Raw genomic sequence first — 15,851 nt, 5'->3', positions numbered from 1 at the left:
GTTTTTGTTCTTTTCATTCAGTCCAAAATGTATGGTGCTTTTCTGAAGATAGAGAGGAGTCCTGTGACTTGATTGAGATCATTCCTTAGATATAAGAATTCAAATATTCATGGAGTATTCTGGATGCATCTTAGGGTTGATGACGTTAAGTTCACCAGGGTGGATTCCAAATCATCTTCATAGGAGGGTTCTTTCATCTGAGGGAAAGAAAGGAACCTCATAGCCTTAACCCACAGAAAGATAAAGACCACTGAGTAATACTGCTTTGAAACATTAGACGTATTTAATTACATTGCTTACGGTATATTTATTTTCTTCTGTCCTACACTGTTGCACTCAGCAGCACTTTCTTACAGGATGATCAAATGATGTTTGTGAAATTTTCTGAATACCATCTCTCTCTGGATTCCCTTCATAGTTAAAAAATTTTGCTATATTCCGCAGAAGGTTTCTAAATAAACTTTTTATGTAATAATTCTTGGTGTCCACCTCATTTATTGAGAAAATTTGTATTAATGTACTACTGGCACTGGGTTCCAGGCTTTTTTTTCTGAAACATGCTAGAAATACAGCCACAGAGATATATAATGAATCATAAATAAACACGCACACTTAGTCTTCTGGTAATAACAAGGAATAAAACGGTGAAGAAGTATAAAGAGTATAGAGGCTTGCAATTTTTAGAAAACAAAATAGTAAGAGAAGATCTCACCAGAACAATGACATCTGAATGATGACCTGACCGAGGTGAGAAGGTCAGTCAATCTGATATCAGGGCCTGAGTACTCCAAGAAGAAAGTGGGGTCTCTGCGCTGGCAGCTTTACTGGCCCCCTTAAAAAACAGTAGAGAGTGTAGTGTTTCTGGAGTGAGATGAACAAGGATAAGTAGTAGGAAATGAAGGAAATGAAGTTAAAGAAGGAATGAGAATGCAAATCAGGCAGAGCTTTACAGATCAGTATAAAGACTGTGACTTTTATTCTAACTGGAACGGAGCCTTTAAGAGATTGAGTAGAGGACTCCTCTGATCTGCCCTATGTTTATATGACACAGTTCTGCCTATTGTGTTGAGAAACACTGAAGAGGCATAGATATCAGGCAGGAAAACAGTTAAAAGACTGTTCCACCATCTTCCAACTCTCAATATTACTTTTATATGGGATTTATTACCACCTTTAAATATGCTATTAAAAGATGGTATCATTTTTGCATTTTCGTCAAAAACCCTGCACTCCTGACAGCAGCAAAGTTGCATTGTTCAGAAACATAGTATTGAGCAGGTCCTTTTTACACCTAGAATATCATTTTTCTGGCTATCAGGAAGGAATGTAGAAGGAAGTGGCTCAGTAATCATAATCTAGTGAATAAGGGAATATGTGATTGTTTGGCCAAGGGGCCAAAGAGGCCAAGGTCACAGGTGCACTCTTTTTATGAGCCTGAGCTGTGTATGTTCCGCTCCAGAGAGTCTATTTTTGACCTCATTCATTCACTTCAAAACAGCATACCCTTGCACACAAGGGAAACCTGGGAAACCGTGGAGAGGTCAGTCCAGATCCATCATCATTGTTAGAGAGTTCATAGCATTCCTTTATTTATTGCCAGTGAAAAAGTAAATAGCATTGTCTTCACATTCAGACAATACATTATGACTAAGGCAATAAGGAATACAAGTGCTCAGTGTAATGTATTTTCCCAGTGAGCTAAAATAGTCAGTGAAGCATATAGATGGTTTATTAAGTAGGTTGTTTTGCAAGCACTTTTTAAAGTTTTACACATGTCTTAAAAGTATAGGAATGACTTTTAATGAGTAATGCAACTTTTAAAAAAGTAAAAGCAGCTCCCTTATTTATCTCATTTCTCTCTTTTATTCCAGAACCTACAGATAGGCCGCCTATGTTATTAATTGCAAATTCTGAAACCATTGAGGTGTTCTATCTTAATGGAAGTAAAATGGCAACTATAAGCTCAGTCAACAGGAATGAAATTCACACTCTGGATTTTATTTACAAGGAAGAAATGATTTGTTGGATTGAATCCAGAGACTCTTCAAATCAACTCAAATGCATTCAGATAACAAAAACAGGAAGATTAACAGATGAATGGACAATCAATATTCTTCAGTCCTTCCACAGTGAGTATTTCAATTCAACATTTTCTATTACCTTTTAAGGACTTAATTTATAGACCAGTAAGTATCATTCTTAGATTTCTAGCATAGCTTATGAACATTGGAAAGCTACGTGTGCCAATATGAACCCACTAAATGACTACACCAATTATATGTTTTAAAAATATACACACACACATTCAGTAATTCTCCTTATGTAAGTAGTAAATTGTGGAGTTAATTGTAATTCTTTCTTTAATGCTTATTACAGTATCACCTAACTGTGAATTGTGATTTTTCACTGAATGGCAGTTCACAATGTGCTAGAGAAGGTGTGATTAAAAAAAAAACAAAAAAAAACAAGAAATTGACTTGTAAATTATAAGTTCATCATCTTTAGGATTTGTTAAAAATACCTTAAAAACTATTAGATTTATGCTAATTGGTAGTAACTACTTGTGTTTGTTGACTTTTTTCCAAGCATATCAGTTTTATACATCATTTTCCAAAAAAGTAACTTATGATTTGTGATTAATTTTGATTTCTCATGTCATAAATTTGACAGACTAATGACCGTCCTTTCCTTCCTGCATATTACCATAAATTGAAATCCTTTTGTTTCTCTCTCTCTCCCCCCACTTCTATTGCCTTTCAACATGAGAATAAAAACATTTATTTGTGCATTCCTGGAGAAATATGCATGAACACTTTTACATGTCCAGTTATTTTATGATTTCAGAAAAAAACATTCTCCTACAAATACTGCCAACATAAAAATCTATAGAAAAATAAAGAAAAAAATATGATCAAATTTAGTAATTGTATTTTATTAAAGTATTCAATAAAAGTTAATAGGACAGGTGATTGATTGTTATTCAACATAAGAAAATAATACTTTGTAATTTCTGATGTGATTAGCATAAATAATGACAATAATTGTAAAAGTGGGATATGAAGATATGAGTTTTATATACTTAATCAAATATAAAAGACATATTTAAAAATTTGAGTCCAACATTTTGAAAAGCTCATTAACATAAAAAATGATAAAGCTGTCTTTTGTAAGCATGGACCAAAAGTCCTAATGAGAGCAATGGATGATGGCTATTGCAAAGATTCTATAGAGAATCGTCATTCATAATAAAAGGCGAATAACAAGTTGTAGTAGCAAAAAGAATGCTGCCCATAATCAGCAGTTGGAAATTGTTTGAACACAAGGCACAAGTCCTTTTTCACATTAGTGGTTACCTCAACTAATCCAGACACTTGTCAAAGGAAAATGAAATACTGAGTAGTCAAAGAGCTACAATATTCTCTAGCTGTCTAATTATTTTCCAAACTTAACTAAGCAACTTTTTCCTTCACTTAACGTGCCAGAATGATGGGAACAATCTCTTCTTTGATATGTAGTTAAAATTATTTAGTAAATTCAGGGAAAAATCAAATAATTGCACATCAGAATATTTGTAGAAAATTTTCTGCAATTTAGAATATATTTCATTTATAAAACAGTTTTTGGCAAATCTAGAAAAAATAGAAACTGATTTTTGCTAGCAATCCACTGAAACGCTAAATAGAATATTCATTTGTGAGTCAAAAAAAATAAATGCACTGGAAATATTTTAATCAGAGTAAATAATTTTTGATGAAGTCAGAGTATGCCATACAATTTGAAAGTCATTTTAGAAAAAAGTGATTAAATGTGCAGAAGTAATTTATGATGGATGTGAGGCAGGAGTGTGAGCAGAGCTAAGCTCCTCTGTCATGCTTATAAACCATGTATGTTATCAACATGTCACAGAACAGCTGCCATTAGATATGATGGGGTCTGCATTTACCATGACAATTTGTGAGTTGATAATGAAGTTTGAATATTCCTTGCATGTATAATTACTTGAAATCTCTATCACACCATATAAGCAAAAATAATGAACTGATGAAGTTTATTTGAATGCCAGTCACTATCCACATTCCAGAGATTTATCTCTGCAGTTTTTGTCTCCATAATTTTTAGGCACTTTTCTCTAAACTTACCTGACAAGAACATTCAATTTTGAAAAAAAATTATCTTAGAAATAATTTTCAAAGGATTCCTATGAGAAAATCAATACAACTCAAACTGGCTTGCATTTAAAACGTACATAATAATATAGAAATGAATGTTTTATTAAAATGTGAAAAAATGTTATTGGGCGACTTATCTCTTTGTATGTCCACTACATCTCTGTGGAGTATGCAGGAGAGAGAATGTCTTTACTGTTTCTTAATAAACAAAAATTTGACTCGAAACTCAGATATATTAGGCAAAGTTGAATGACTAAAAAGAAGCTAGATGTAGGAAATCTAAACTCTGTGTTTTATTCCTTTATGATAGAAAGATAATCTACCTAAATAATATGTACATTTTATTGAGTAGATAAGCGAGTGTATGTAGCATTTAGCACTTTAAGACAGTTATTATTCCCCTTTTACTGATAGAACAACTAAGATTCTTGAAAGTTATGTAATAGCACAATAAGTGTTGGCTGTAGGTTTGGGTTTAGATCAAACTTCATAGCTTTTTCTAACTTTTCTAACCTTTAGATTCAACTTTTTTTTTTTTCATTTTAGCAAACCAAAGTTATTAGACCCTCTAATCTTAGTACAAAACCTAATAATGTCAATAGGAGAGAGGTATACAAATCTTGAAAGAGACATGGGAAAAGTGAATTATGATGGAAAACTGTTATTTAGAAAGTCCCCAAAAAGGATTCTGACCTGGCCCCCTTGGGAGTTCTATCTTTGATATTAAGAATCACTCCCAAGCAGTACTGTGTATGAATGGAGATGAGTGAGACTATTAACCAAGGAACATTAGAGAAAATAAATAGGATAATGATTCAGAACCATATTGTCATCTTCCAACTGGACCACAGACACTTTTATTCTGTTTCCATGTGACATTCTTCAGTACACTGAATAATCTGAGGATAATGTTGAACATTCTAGTATGGTCTTGACTAGCTTGCCTTGATCCATTCATGGACTCAACTCCACTCCAGTAGAATATGTCTGGCAAAAAAAAAAAAAAAAAAAAAGAGAAAGAAGAAGAAGGATTCTTATTCTTCATTGACTTATTAGTGTCTGAATTAAATCCATTCACTAGCTTTTATCTCATTTTCTTAGTCTGCTTCTAAATTCATTTTACATTTGTTCTTTGCCTTAAGCTACTTAATTAAATTCCTGATTGAGTAATTTAAAAAGTCTGACAGTTTCCTTATGTCTTTTATCAGTCTTCTTTTCCTTGGGACAGTAATTCTAATAATCACATAATACTATAGGAGAATGTTTACTGAATGCCTTTTATGCGCATTAGGAATTTTACATACTACCTCATTGCCATCACAAAATTACACTATATGAATTATTTTATAATTATCAGTTATAGATGAAAAATGAACTTAAGGAAATGAATTTTTTTCTAAGTTAATGAGAAGATTTTCCATTGAATCTCTCAATAGATACTTAGTAACAACCTTTCTTGCATATTCTCAACTCCCTATTTGCCTAATCCCTGCATAGAAATTTCTTTGCCTTCACTGTTTCATGGCAACTTCCAGAGATTTGGTTGGACAAGTATGACCAGGCTGTGTCCCTATTGCAAAGATATATCTTGAAACAATAATCCACCTGAAGCAATGAAAATGCTAGTCCCCAATGATAGTGCCTTGTATTGAGTCTGCACTTTAGAGGGTGATTGTGGAATTTTGCAGCAACATCCTCAGATTACCCTGTGACCTAATTATATAGAGATCACCATAGAAACTTGGCCTATTGTGTTCGTAAATTATATGTTAAATATTGAACTGTTTGGAGAGTTCTTCTATCATTATCTGTCTCCATTGGATTGGTGAAAGTCCTATCTCATTGTTTCAGTTGGTCTTTATATAGTTGCTATTGAAGTTGCTCACTTCAACATGAACTGATGTGACTATTTCAATTTTACAATTCTGATGAAATGATTGTAACACGCTACTGTTTAAAATGAAAATAATTTTCTAGCTTCCCATTTCTTGGGATACAATGCAAACCCATCGTCCAGCTTCCCTGCAGGCAACTGACCTACCATGCCTCTTGCTCTTCACACAAGTCCTATGTTCCACCTACAAAGTACCACCTGCACTTCTGCTAATGTGTTTTGTTCTCTCATCATTCTTTATGGTCTCATATTCTTTCCAAAAACTTTCCCATCGAGATTAGCACCCTACCTTGAACATGGGAATTTATGCTTTTAATTCTATACCAGAGATGAAGCATGTTCAATAATTGATTAGTTCTGGTTACAGCATTGTTTTAAAAAGTGCTCAGAACTTGGTAGCTTATACCTAAGAATAATTAAAGAAACAATGAGAACAACCATTTTTATTTTTAAATTAGTGAGATTTTTCATAAAGAACATTTTATTTTTGATGGCCCACTCTTCCACCACAAAAAAGGTGGATAGTTTTTCTTGGATTTTTTTAGCTGTTTAGAATTTAATTTCTTTTTATCAGCATATCTTTTGGAGAGGTAAAGTTTGCACAAGTGTTTTGGCTGCAGTAACTGGCTCTCTAGCGTTCCCTGCCAAAGTGCGCCTAATCCATGAGAATATTACAATTCTACATCCAAATATATCTTTTTAAACTGTGTTTTCTAAGCAAATACATGTTTTATTATATTTTTAGTGCTTTTTAAAAGCTTCTCATCTTCTTTTAGCACACTTATGTGAAAACATTAAAGGTGACTTTTTACTGAGACACGACTGCATGTTTTTTTTTTTGTGGGGGAGGAACATGGGGGGTGTTGTGAAGCTAATGAATACAGGGCATTCCTCTTGGGGTCTTGAATTTTAGTGAGGAGATTAGACAATCCATTGAGAGTAAAATATAAAAGTTAAAATTGCTGAAGATGTAAGTCTGAGAACACATTTTAGATATTTAAGTGTATTATTGATACCACACACTTAAAATTGATTACATTAAATTATGTTAATTTTTCCAATATTTGATAAATTTATACTTTGAAGTAAATAACTTGTTCTAATTTACGATCAATACATAACCATCAAAGACCTTTCTAAATGTCTAGTTCAACAACGATAAAGAGAAAATAGAACAAGAAAACCTCTTAGTACTATTTCTCTACAAAATTGTTGTTAGTTCAGTTGTACTCTTGTTAGGCTGTAAAGACTATTACTGTCTTATTGCTATTTGTCAATAAGCTTGAAACTTGCCAAAGCAGAAATTAGGGATATGAAGACTTCAATATTTGTATTCATGTTTTTCTAGGCTTTTAAAAAATATATTTGTACACATATTAGACAAATATATGCCTGTACAAATTGTGCTTGCATTGTATAAAACTTTTAAATCATTATTTTCAAATTAAAATTACTATTTTCAAAAAATTAGTATTTTTTGTTAGATTCACATGTCTTATTTATTCATTAGTCAATTTTAATAACCTAAGTAAGAATCTCTGAATGTTCCTATCATCACATGTGATATTTAGCCAGTTTGTTTTACCAGTCAAAAGCTTGGAGAGCAACATACTCTTTTCATCATGAGTTAGTCATATAGTATATTTGAAATCCATAATGTTTAATTATTGAAACTGGTGTTTTCAACTTGACAGACTTTATTTTAATGAAAGAAAGAAGGAAGTTGGAAAGAAGAGAAAGGGATAATAGATAAATTGTCATGTGGCAATAGATTAGTGAAAAAAATTCTGATTTAATATTTATTTGTAATTTTTTAAACTTAAATATAATTATTTAACTTTATTTTTCATTTTTTTGTTTTTTTTTTTTTTCACTTTATTTTGGGTTTTCCTAAGGGAATTTCATCAGGTAAAATGAACATGTTTTTACCTCATATTGCCTGACCTTCAGAAGTTTTTAATCTTGTAAAGACATTTACAAGATATTGGAAACTCATCATAAAAAATAAAGGCAGTGTGCAATAGGAAACTAATTAAGCAAGGTAATAAAACTGGCATGTAGCATTTCAGTTTTTGATTAAGATTCTTGTTTTCCTATTTTTTCCCAGGCTGTAACATTTTGTGACTTGCAGCTTTATTTTAACACTGGGCTTTGTATTTCCCTCACCTCCGTATTTGGGGTGAGTTGACATGGTCCTATCTCTGTGATTAACTAGCTATGTGAACCTACACAAATCATTTAAAGACAAAAGAACATGTTCACCTAACTGTTAGAATTCCAGATCTAAACATACTCCCCACTTCTACTCTCTTCTGCTTTCTTTTTTTATAATTTATGGAGAGAGAGGATGGGAAGAGAAAGAGAAAGAGAGACAAACAAATATTTGTCTTTTCCTCTTATGTTCTCCTTTTCTCCTCCCTGTTAATCACTCACAATACATACACCTCATCCTTTCATAGTACCATTAGCTAAAGTATGTACCCTGGGAAACTAGTTGCAAAATATATTCCTGCAAGTGATTTTTGTGGTCTAGTGAGTTTCAGAAATTTTACGTTATATAACTTTATTGTAGACTTACAATATCAGTAGCCTGTATGGGAAAGACAGTAGAATGAATCAGACACCACTTTCCTATGTTCATGTATGAATATACGACAAGTATAACTCCATATCATGTACAACCACAAAAATGGGAAGTTATGCTCCATGTATTCATGATATGTCAAAATACATTCTACTCTCATGTATAACTAAAAAGAACAAATAAAAAAAAGCTGTGAGCATTCCTTCTGTAAAATAAGAGTTAACTGATCAGCTTAGGATTTCCTTAATGCATTTGCATTCTGAACGCTTTATTGGTATGTTAGTAATGGATTTGTGAACATGTTTCTGTATGAGTTCTTGTTTCTAGGAATGAAATATGAGTGTGTATATGTATCTAATATGTATGATTTCAGGTATCTATTTTTTATTTTCTCTGTTTACAGAATGTTTTTAAAGACCTCAGGGAGAAGGCCTTTAGAATTTGATCCTTCTGTCACTTTTTTCAATGTATTTACTATATTAGTGGTTAAACCCATGGAAGCCATGTATGCAAGAAAATATAGATCTTTCTTATAAAAACAGTTTAGCTTTTTCTTCCCCAGGGTTCAACTACATTTAGTCTGTATACAGAGGGTTGTAGGATCAAATTTCATGTGCCCTAAAATTTTGGTGAGAAACCAGAGACTCCTCAGAATATGAGTTTAAAGGAATAAGTATGTAATAAAGATTTAGACATGTGTGAAATTCATTACCATAAGGGGAAGAACATAAAATGTGATTTGTTGTTGAGGAACATGGAATATATTCCATAACTAATTTAGAAATGTAGTTGGTATCAAGTAATATGTAGTTTAATTGTAAAAAAAATTCACGTCTAAGGGTGGGAGGGGTAGGGGAGAAGGGAAAAAAAAGAAACATCATTACCCTATGTAAACGTAAAAAAATAAATTAAAAAAAAAATATTGAAGGGCTGGGGATATAGCTCAGTCGGTAAAGTGCTTGCCTTCCATGCACAAGGCCCTGAGTTCTAATCCCCAGCACCACTAATAATAATAATAATAATAATAATAATAATAATAATAAAAATTCACGTCTTAAATCAGGTTACAGAGGCAGAACCTCTTGATGGTAAAATAGCCATGTTAAATAATGAAATGGTTATACAGATAGTGAAGGATTTTTAAAAATATAAATATTTTGAGATATGTGATTAGATTAAATACATATTAATATGTGTATTATATATGTATGTGTATATATGTTGGGAGAAATTCTAGTTCTTGAGTGGCAGCAGTGAACGTCTCAAGTGTGTAAGGAAAACTTGCAGGGAGAAGCATTCTGCTTCGGCCACCTAGGGAAGTAAACAACTGCCTCAAGTTGACTCAGTGTTACCAAGGGAACCCATATAGGAACCTGGTGGTCTGATCCCCCATGGCACATTGTGATTGGGCTAGAAACCTATAAAGTGTATAGCTGTTCCTGCAATAAGCAAGTCTGCAGGCTGCTCACCACAAGACTGCTTCTACCTAGCTCCTGGAGTCTGGGTCTTGACTCCACGCCCTTACCCCGCGTATGAGCTAGCCTGGCACAGGAGAGACTACATATATATATATATATAATATTTGAAACTCATTTACAAGTATTCCACTTTTCAAAATTTAGAATTTTTATGGTGGAACCCTGCTAATTTCTGAACACTTCATAAAACTTAGAAGGCTTGGGTTATGCAATTCTGTGCTTTGTTGCTAGTCTCTCCAAAAAACTTTCAGGTTTGTTTCTCCGTAACATGATACTAGGAAGAAAAATTTTAGGATCATTTTTGTTGATAATTGTCACTAGGATATCCAAGCAGTGGTGATAGATTTATGAATGAACATTCCAGCTGATGTATTAGTCTCTTTAGAGTCCGATAAGCAAGAAACAATTCTCCAAAGTCTCATAATACTTTGGTGAACAATTCAAGTAGAGTTTCTGAAACCGCAAATATAATGGTTAGATCTTGCATCTGTGGTTATGTTTTGGTTCAGAAATGCTTTTAGGCTATCCATACAATATTTTGTAGATCTTTATCATCTTAGTGAAAACATTTATTTGATAAAGTTATATAAGTTCACCTTGCAACATTAGTCATTTTGCTGTTAAGATTAACCAAGACATTTTAAATCTTCTTGTTTTTAGGTATTTTTTAAGAGTAATTTATCTTTGTGTATTAAGTGTAATTATTCAGTATACTTATATTCAGAAAAAGTATAAAAAGAGAGTTATATATTTCAAAGCCAAATGGTGGAGAAATTCCTATATACTACTAATCAACAATGAGATGAGACTTAACTCTTTAACCAATAAATAAATGTATGTTTTAAAACATGCCCTTAAAGTATGATAGAGTAATCACTCTTAGTCTTTCACCTTTACAAACACATACAAATATTGTTTACATAATCTATTTTAGGCTTTTTATATTGGGGAACATTGTTTCCTTTTGAAAATAATAGTAATAGCAGCAAAACAAAACTCCATAGAATGTCTTGTGGCTTGATACAGTAGTTTAGATTTTATGTACTGGTTGGAATAATTTATTGGTCTTAAGATTTAGTTTTATTATTAATGTTATTTAAAAATACATAGAAATTCTGGAGTCACAAGAGGTATATGAAATCTAAATTATTATCATGTCTCTAATTTTTCTTTAAATAAGTGTCATTGTATCTTAAGTAATAATTTTTTCTGATATTGGTGTATCAGTTTTGCTTCTGTGCAGGGAAGAGAAACTCGCTCCTTAAATCAGGAATCACTTTAATACAGAATGTTCTCAAAATTGTTGAAAGAGATCAAAGGAAATTGAAGAATGTGCTTTAGAAAATGACACACAAAACAACGTGGCACTTTAGGAGCCACTATTTCTTAGGCCTTCCCTGGAACTCTGCTACAATCAAGAACCCATTACTGCTGCTGCTGCTGCTGCAGCTGCCTCTATATTCTCTGAAAATGAGATTGAACACACCTACATTCCAAGAATTAGGAAAGCTTATAATGAGGCCACTGCCATTATCACTGTGACCCACACCACTTCTTGTCACACAGAATGCAGGAAGATGTACACCAATTAGTACTTTAAGCAAAAATCCTTTTTCTTACAATTATGCTTTCCACTTGAAAATGTTAAGATGAGCAAACTTCTGAATGCACACGAATTAACAAACATCATCTCATTCCTCAAGTTTATGTGGAGAATATAGTTTTTAATTTTCCAATCTTAAAACTTGCTTTGTTAAAAAATATAACCAAGTAAATTAGAACTATCATGTTTATCTGCACAACAATTTGGGGCTTAAGGGATTGCACCATGACTGTGTGCAATGGAAAGTGTCATGGGGAATTACATCAGGCACATATAATTTGTGTAAAAAATATTTGTTGACAAAATAAAGATAATAGACAAAATGCTTTTAATGTGTGAATTATGCAAATGACCATCTCAATGCTCCATCTCATTCTACATGTTTAGTCTGAGCTTTTATCTGTAGCTCTTAAGTAAAGTCCATGAAATGATGTTCATACAAAATTATGTGGACAGTCAATGTAATTATTTTAATAAACTTGATTAACTTTATTTTCTAACTTTTCTCCTTGAATTTTACAGATAATAAATTTTTCACAGTTCATATTCAATATATCACCTGATTTGTTCATTGATGGCCACAGTGACTCTGGGGAATGAACTCATAGCTCACTCATGCTAAGCAAGCATTCTACACTAAACTATATGCCCAGCCTTATTTTATTTAATTTAGAGACAGGATCTTGCTTAATTGGCCTCAAAATTGCAATCCTTCTGTCTCAGCCTCCCAAGTAGCTGAAATTTAGGTGTGGGTCACCATACCAGCACATGATTTATACACAGTTATCATTACACAAAGTTGAAAAATATTAGCAGAATATTCTAGCCAGCTATAAAACATACTTTCATACAGTTGTTTGTTGGAGCTTTTATAAGAAACATTACTTTAAGACTAATAATATATTTATTTTGGCTTGGATAGAGAGCAAGTGCTATTACTATATGATAACCAGTTTTAAAAATATGTATTTTTCAATACATGATTATACCTAAGGTAGGCATGGACCTATTATGTAATGTGTACACACATAGATAGATAGATATAATTCTTATGAGTTACTTCATAATTTACTATCAGATATTTTATTATTATGTATTATGCCTGGATATCAATGTGAGTTGAGTATTCTTTAGTTCTCCTTTCTTTGTCTTAAATATATAACTATATTTATTTCTCAATTTACCCACATGGAGTTCCTTGTAGCAAATCCTTAAAAAGTATCACCCCAATTTTCATTTGGATTACTCGGGGTTAGCTCTGGGAAAGAAATATCTAAGGTAGAGGATTATAAGCTTATCATTGCAGGATTATTCTAAATCTAAATATTTCCAATGTCATTCCCCAATTCAGATGTCTTAGTACTTTTCAGTATGCTTCAATGTGTCTCTTAGAAATAATCCCTGCACATGTCAAATTAAACAAATTACTTGGTGATTGGTTTTGATTGTTGGCATTGGTTCTTTAAAAAAAGGAAGCAATCCAAAGGCTTTTATTGATTTTTTGCAATGCATATTTCTCCAAAAAGTAGTGCCATTTCATGACCTTTATGTAATTAATCTTGACAATAGAATAAGGCTAATATCTAAAGTGTTTTTCAATAGGAACAAGGCTGAGGAAGCATTCTACAAATATTTGGTCTTTGGGTTTCATGGTTGACATTTCTTTTCCCATACTGAATATATCTAATATCACTGATCTAACTGAATCTCTTTATTAAAGAGTTATTACACAGAAAATGTATTGGTCCAGTCTCTTTTTCACTTATTGTACATTAGAACTATTGCCTAGGAGAAATAAATATGACCTTCTATTTGTTTTGCTTCTGATTCTGATTCAGAGTCTATAGCCTGGGTAATATAAGAGATATGGCAAATATGAATAATAATCAATAACAATATAATGACATACAATAAATAATTACATATATAATATAAAGATAGAAGAAAAATACTAACATAAAACTCTGTTTTCAGGGATACCAGGCAAAAAGTAAAATAATCTAATATGTGCAAACAGAACTGTTCAAGGACATCAGTAGTTTCAAAGACAAAAAATTGTCAGTAAATTATTCCTTTAGCAAACAGGAATAATGGCACAAATTTTCATGACTCTAAGAGTCAGAAAAAGATTTTAGGTAGGGGATAGATAGGAAATAAAGAATCTCAACAATCATGGACAGTAAGATTGTGAAAGTTAAGGTAAGGCAGTTTTAATGCATTGCAAGTATGGTGGCATTTAATCCTCAGCACAGTTTGTCAGGACATTGTTCTGATCTTCTCCTTCTTATTCTCTCAGGCTCACAGTTGTCATTATTCTTTTACACTGTTCCATGGTACTGTAATTTCTTGCATTATTGTCACTACCTTCATTCCTGAAAGTTACTACCTGCCTAATTGTCCTTTCATAGAATTACTCATCCACATTAACTAATTAAGATCCTTCTAAATTTCTTTGCTGGACAAAGAATAGTGACTTGTCAAATTTAGAGCTCATGGGCAAAATCAAGGAAAATATTACAAGTGATTTAAGAACAAAGAATCTGAATTCAGATAACTACTACACTTCCCAATGAAGAGGGACAAGCACAGATTTTTAGCCAAGTCTTTTAGACTGTCAATGTAGAAACAGCATTCATTCACAAATATTTACAGGGGTCTTACCATGTGGTAGACACTCTTCTGGGCTTTGAGAATACAGCAATGAATCTGATAAACAGGGCCTAAGCTCTATAAGGCTTATGTATCAAGGGAAGAAAGTAGCAAACTCACAAATAACTAATTAAATTATCATTGATAAATGTTACAAAGGAAATAAAATTGCAGCAATGGTATAAAACTGATGAGGATGAGTTCCTTTGTGTGTGTGTGTGTGTGTGTGTGTGTCTGTGCATGCACACAGGGGTGAGTGATCTTCTTAATATCAAACAACTTCCTGAGAAACTGACATTTGAGCAGATATCTAAATAAAGAGAGAGCACAAGCCATGTTCATGTCAGATGCTATTTTCTCTGAAGATCAAGTGAAAATATCTTAGGAAGCATTCTTCACAGGTTCGAGGAAAAGTAAAGAAGAAGCAAGCGTGACTGCAATAGAGGGAGCAAGGGTATTATGAGAAAATAAGGGGCATGGACCCCTATATATATTATGATTCTGACATAATTTTCCTATGTAGATATATGAATGCACCACAGTGAAACTCCACATCATGTACAACCACAAGATGGGGATCCTATTTAGAATAAGATATACTCCCTGTTTGTATAAATATGTCAAAAGATACTCTACTATCATGTATAACTAAGAAGAACAAATAAAGTAAAATAAAGACAGGATTTTATAGTAAGCATGGCAGAATGTCATTGGAGACTTTAAGGAAAGGAGGGTGATTTTGGAAAATACAGACCAAATATTTAGAGGTAAATAAACCATTGCTCACTAAAACTGTGGGCAAAACAAAAATTCCAATGGATCCCACTATATTTCAGTTCTTGAGTGGCCTCTGTGGCAAATTTTCATGAGAGAAATACACTGCAGGATTTTGACTTAAAGTTGAGCTACAGTTCAGCAAAATCCCGTATTTTTAAAGATGCTGATGATACACATTTGGAAGTATTTTTGAAGAAAGTATTTTTATAGAATCTATGTGAAGACTTTTCTTCACTGGCCATCAGCTTAACAAATACTAACTGTAAAATATTGAATACTTCTTTGGTACCATCATATATTTGGGTTTAACAATAATCATTATGGGTGCTTTGTAGTGTGCCCAGAAGGGAATCAGAGAAAGCAGCAAATAGGAAGCTATCCACATGACTGGAATCCTAAGTAGAATAAGTTATATTCCATGCTTGTATAAATACATCAAAATAGATTCTAATGTCACATAAAACTTAAAAGAACAAATAAATTTTAAAAATTAAAAAAGTTTTTAAAATAAAGTTTTTTTTATTGTTGTTTTTGTTTTTTAAGAAGCTACTGTGGACACCAAGAAGAGAGAAGATAGTGTCCAAACAAGTAGTAGCTGATACAGAGGAAGGGATGGTTTCCTGTGGAAGTCTTAAGATTTGCTAATTGACAGAATGGGCATAAGGTGGGCAAAGATAACAGTAGAATGAAAGATGAG

General features: G+C 32.5%; 1 protein-coding gene across 1 annotated transcript in view; it reads left to right on the top strand.

The window, feature by feature from the left end:
• Lrp1b (LDL receptor related protein 1B) overlaps positions 1-15,851 on the top strand; it is a 1,852,169-nt gene that overhangs the window by 855,475 nt on the left and 980,843 nt on the right. The window contains 1 exon segment of the mRNA XM_047543195.1: positions 1,872-2,129. Within this exon segment, the coding sequence (XP_047399151.1) occupies positions 1,872-2,129 (258 nt within the window).

This window comes from Sciurus carolinensis, chromosome 3, assembly GCF_902686445.1.
Source record: "Sciurus carolinensis chromosome 3, mSciCar1.2, whole genome shotgun sequence".
Taxonomy (NCBI): Eukaryota; Metazoa; Chordata; class Mammalia; order Rodentia; family Sciuridae; genus Sciurus; species Sciurus carolinensis.
This window is presented reverse-complemented; position numbering and strand designations above follow the sequence as displayed.